At 50.4% G+C, this 4,217-nt stretch overlaps 1 protein-coding gene across 1 annotated transcript; it reads right to left on the reverse strand.

Annotated features, from left to right (window-relative positions):
- Positions 1-2,028: 2,028 nt before the first annotated feature.
- LOC113047116 (fibroin heavy chain-like) lies at positions 2,029-3,463 on the reverse strand (the record flags this gene model as incomplete). Its single annotated transcript, XM_026208394.1, has 1 exon — positions 2,029-3,463. A coding segment is annotated over one exon (1,305 nt), but the record flags the coding sequence as incomplete, so codon positions are not given.
- Between the last annotated feature and the right edge of the window lie 754 nt (positions 3,464-4,217).

The following is a 4,217-nucleotide window of genomic DNA, read 5'->3' on the forward strand; positions in this document are numbered from 1 at the left end:
ATGTAAAATTTTTCCAAAATAATAAAAATGTACAAGAAAAGTTATCACATTCATTTCAACACATTCGTATCAAAATTCTTTAACTTGAATGTAATACGTTTTCTTTTTCATTACATTTTGCACATCCACCCCAAAAAAAAAAAAAAAATTAAATTGCATACAATTACAAAAAAATTACAATATACATGGGTAATATATACTCCTTTTCCATTGAGCAAACGAATCGCAGGGATAATCAAGATCCAGATCTCTAACACACTTTAGCCACATGTACCATGAAATAGGGCTGTCAAGATATTTTATTTTTTTTTATATCACGATTATTGTGGCCTCGATACTGTGATATCTATAGAAACCTTGTGGGGGGAAAAAGATAGTCACATTTTTTTTACTTTGTTTATTGAGTTTTTCTTTTTCACCCAACGAACAAGGATAAATGCAGGACACAAGACTGACTTTCTCCATCATCTTTGAAGCTCCTATGAAATAAGAGAGAAAATACTGCCAAGTTCAACAGTATGATGAATAAATATTAATGGTAACACTTTACAATAAGATGTTTTGTTAACATTAACGTATTAACTAACACGAATGAACGGTGAACAATACATTACTCAATTTATTAATCTTTGTTAAAGTTAATAAATATAGAGTCATTCATGTTAGTTCACAGTACTTTAATGTTTACAAACACAACTTGAGATTTTAATAATGCATAATGCTGAGATTAACATGAACTAAGATTAATAAATGCGGTGGAAATATTGTTCAATATTATGTTATTTATATATGTTAACTAATGAACCTTATTGAAGAATGACTGCATATGAGGCATTAAGTGCATGGCACTGCGATCAACTTAACATTTTACAAGTTTAATGTAGTAATGTGTTTGCTCAGTTTTTCAAGATCAGTTTTAATCAAGTAACTGTTAATAGTTTTGAACAACGAAATAAAGTGTGACTACGCACATGATTACAAATACAAAAACGAGTAACGAAAATGTGGTACTGATTAAATAATCACCCTTTACTTAAATGTATGAACACAGAAAACCGCTGTTAACAGGTTAATATAACATTTCCCAGTCTAGGACTAGCAAAATAAGGGCAATTTACTCTGATGAACTCGACTCTCCTCAGAGTGGCTGCGTCGTCTTCTTGTGTGACAGGTGTCAGCGTTAAGGCACAATACTGCCGCCTGGGAGCTCAACCAGGTTGTGGCGCTGGAGTATTTACATGTGGGGTTATCATAAGAGAACGGTTCATTTTAAATATTGGGGTTGTTGCCAATACCGGTATATTGTCACACACTAAATTAACACTATCAATAATCGTTACTTTGAATATCACAGTTATATCGCGACACCCCTACCATGAAACATTTTAAATAGAGCCTCTTTTACTTTGTTTAAACAGTATATTTTCACAAATACGCCAGGCTTTATTCCGATTTGAAATCCACAGGTCCACAATAAGTTTTTGACCTGTAACACCTGTTAAGCTATTCCTATACAAAAACAATGGTTTAAGAATCAACGTCTCTTAGGCCCCGTCCACACGTTTCTGTGAAGAGGCACAATTTTTTTTTTTTTATCGGATAGGAATGTCATCCACACAGATCCAGTGTTTTCGGAAGGTGAAACCACAATTTTTTGAAAGCGGATCCCAGAGTGGATAAAGCTGAACACGCCATCTTTCCGGTTTCATGTGGACGTAGCCTTAGAAACATGCTGTCTTTAACATATTGCCTTAGAAGAATCACAAGAGCTTATGGAAGTATTGCTTGCACCCAAACAGTTTTCAGCATTCATGAAATGTTTCTAGAGCACCAAATCGGCATAATATAATGAATTCTGACTGGAGTAATGGCTACAGACTATTCAGCTCTGCCAAGAATAAAGTTTAATACAAAAAGTTTAAATTGGAGTCAAAAAAATAAAACATAATTGTCCAGTACTCAGGGAGAGGAACTTACAGCACTGATGCCCGAAAGCGGTTATGAGAAAACAGGCAAATGACACCAAACAAACTTTTCAAATCAAGCAGTTTTATTTTTTTTTAATTTGAGGTGGTAGAGACAGAAATTCTAAACCACATGAGCAAAAAGGGAAAACATGCCATTTGAATGAAGGAGTGGAAAAGATCTCCAGAAAATATTATGCTAAATTACCATTAACATGTCCCTGACCACAACATTGACCTTGGCCACATCCATGACAATTCCCTCGGCCGCATCCCTGTCCAGCACCGCTGCCATGTCCTGCGCCCTGGCTGCTTCCCTGAGCAGCGCCCTCACCAGCTCCTGCGCCTTGACCAGCTCCTCTTCCATGGCCGCTTCCCTGTCCAGCTCCGCTTCCATGGCCGCTTCCCTGTCCAGCTCCGCTTCCATGGCCGCTTCCCTGTCCAGCTCCGCTTCCCTGTCCAGCTCCGCTTCCCTGTCCAGCTCCGCTTCCCTGTCCAGCTCCAGCGCCCTGACCGCTTCCCTGTCCAGCTCCAGCGCCCTGACCGCTTCCCTGTCCAGCTCCGCTTCCCTGTCCAGCTCCAGCGCCCTGACCGCTTCCCTGTCCAGCTCCGCTTCCCTGTCCAGCTCCAGCGCCCTGACCGCTTCCCTGTCCAGCTCCGCTTCCCTGTCCAGCTCCAGCGCCCTGACCGCTTCCCTGTCCAGCTCCGCTTCCCTGTCCAGCTCCAGCGCCCTGGCCGCTTCCCTGTCCAGCTCCGCTTCCCTGTCCAGCTCCAGCGCCCTGACCGCTTCCCTGTCCAGCCCCGCTTCCCTGTCCAGCTCCAGCGCCTTGACCGCTTCCCTGTCCAGCCCCGCTTCCCTGTCCAGCTCCAGCGCCCTGACCGCTTCCCTGTCCAGCCCCGCTTCCCTGACCAGCTCCAGCGCCCTGACCAGCCCCGCTTCCCTGACCAGCTCCAGCGCCGTGGCCACTTCCCTGTCCAGCTCCGCTTGCCTGGCCACTTCCCTGTCCAGCTCCGCTTCCCTGACCACTTCCCTGTCCAGCTCCGCTTCCCTGACCAGCTCCAGTACCCTGACCACTTCCCTGTCCAGCTCCAGTACCCTGGCCACTTCCCTGTCCAGCTCCGCTTCCCTGTCCAGCTCCAGCGCCCTGACCGCTTCCCTGTCCAGCTCCAGCGCCCTGACCGCTTCCCTGTCCAGCTCCAGCGCCCTGACCGCTTCCCTGTCCAGCTCCAGCGCCCTGACCGCTTCCCTGTCCAGCTCCAGCGCCCTGACCACTTCCCTGTCCAGCTCCAGCGCCCTGTCCAGCTCCATGACCAGCTCCAGCGCCCTGTCCAGCTCCATGACCAGCTCCAGCGCCCTGTCCAGCTCCGCTTCCCTGACCAGCTCCGCTTCCCTGACCAGCCCCAGCGCCCTGACCAGCCCCGCTTCCCTGACCAGCTCCAGCGCCCTGGCCACTTCCCTGTCCAGCTCCGCTTCCCTGTCCACTTCCCTGACCAGCTCCAGCGCCCTGACCAGCTCCGCTTCCCTGGCCAGCTCCAGCGCCCTGACCTGCTCCGCTTCCCTGTCCACTTCCCTGACCAGTTCCAGCGCCCTGACCAGCTCCAACGCCCTGTCCAGCTCCGCTTCCCTGTCCAGCTCCAGCGCCCTGGCCGCTTCCCTGTCCAGCTCCGCTTCCCTGTCCAGCTCCAGCGCCCTGGCCGCTTCCCTGTCCAGCTCCGCTTCCCTGTCCAGCTCCGCTTCCCTGTCCAGCTCCGCTTCCCTGTCCAGCTCCAGCGCCCTGACTGCTTCCCTGTCCAGCCCCGCTTCCCTGACCAGCTCCAGCGCCCTGACCAGCCCCGCTTCCCTGACCAGCTCCAGCGCCCTGACCAGCCCCGCTTCCCTGACCAGCTCCAGCGCCCTGGCCACTTCCCTGTCCAGCTCCGCTTGCCTGGCCACTTCCCTGTCCAGCTCCAGCGCCCTGACCACTTCCCTGTCCAGCTCCGCTTCCCTGTCCAGCTCCAGCGCCCTGACCACTTCCCTGTCCAGCTCCGCTTCCCTGTCCAGCTCCAGCGCCCTGACCACTTCCCTGTCCAGCTCCAGCACCCTGACCACTTCCCTGTCCAGCTCCGCTTCCCTGTCCAGCTCCAGCGCCCTGACCGCTTCCCTGTCCAGCTCCAGCGCCCTGACCGCTTCCCTGTCCAGCTCCAGCGCCCTGACCGCTTCCCTGTCCAGCTCCAGCGCCCTGACCAGCTCCAGCGCCCTGACCAGCCCCGCTT

The sequence above is a fragment of the Carassius auratus genome, chromosome 28, assembly GCF_003368295.1.
Source record: "Carassius auratus strain Wakin chromosome 28, ASM336829v1, whole genome shotgun sequence".
NCBI classification, from domain to species: Eukaryota; Metazoa; Chordata; class Actinopteri; order Cypriniformes; family Cyprinidae; genus Carassius; species Carassius auratus.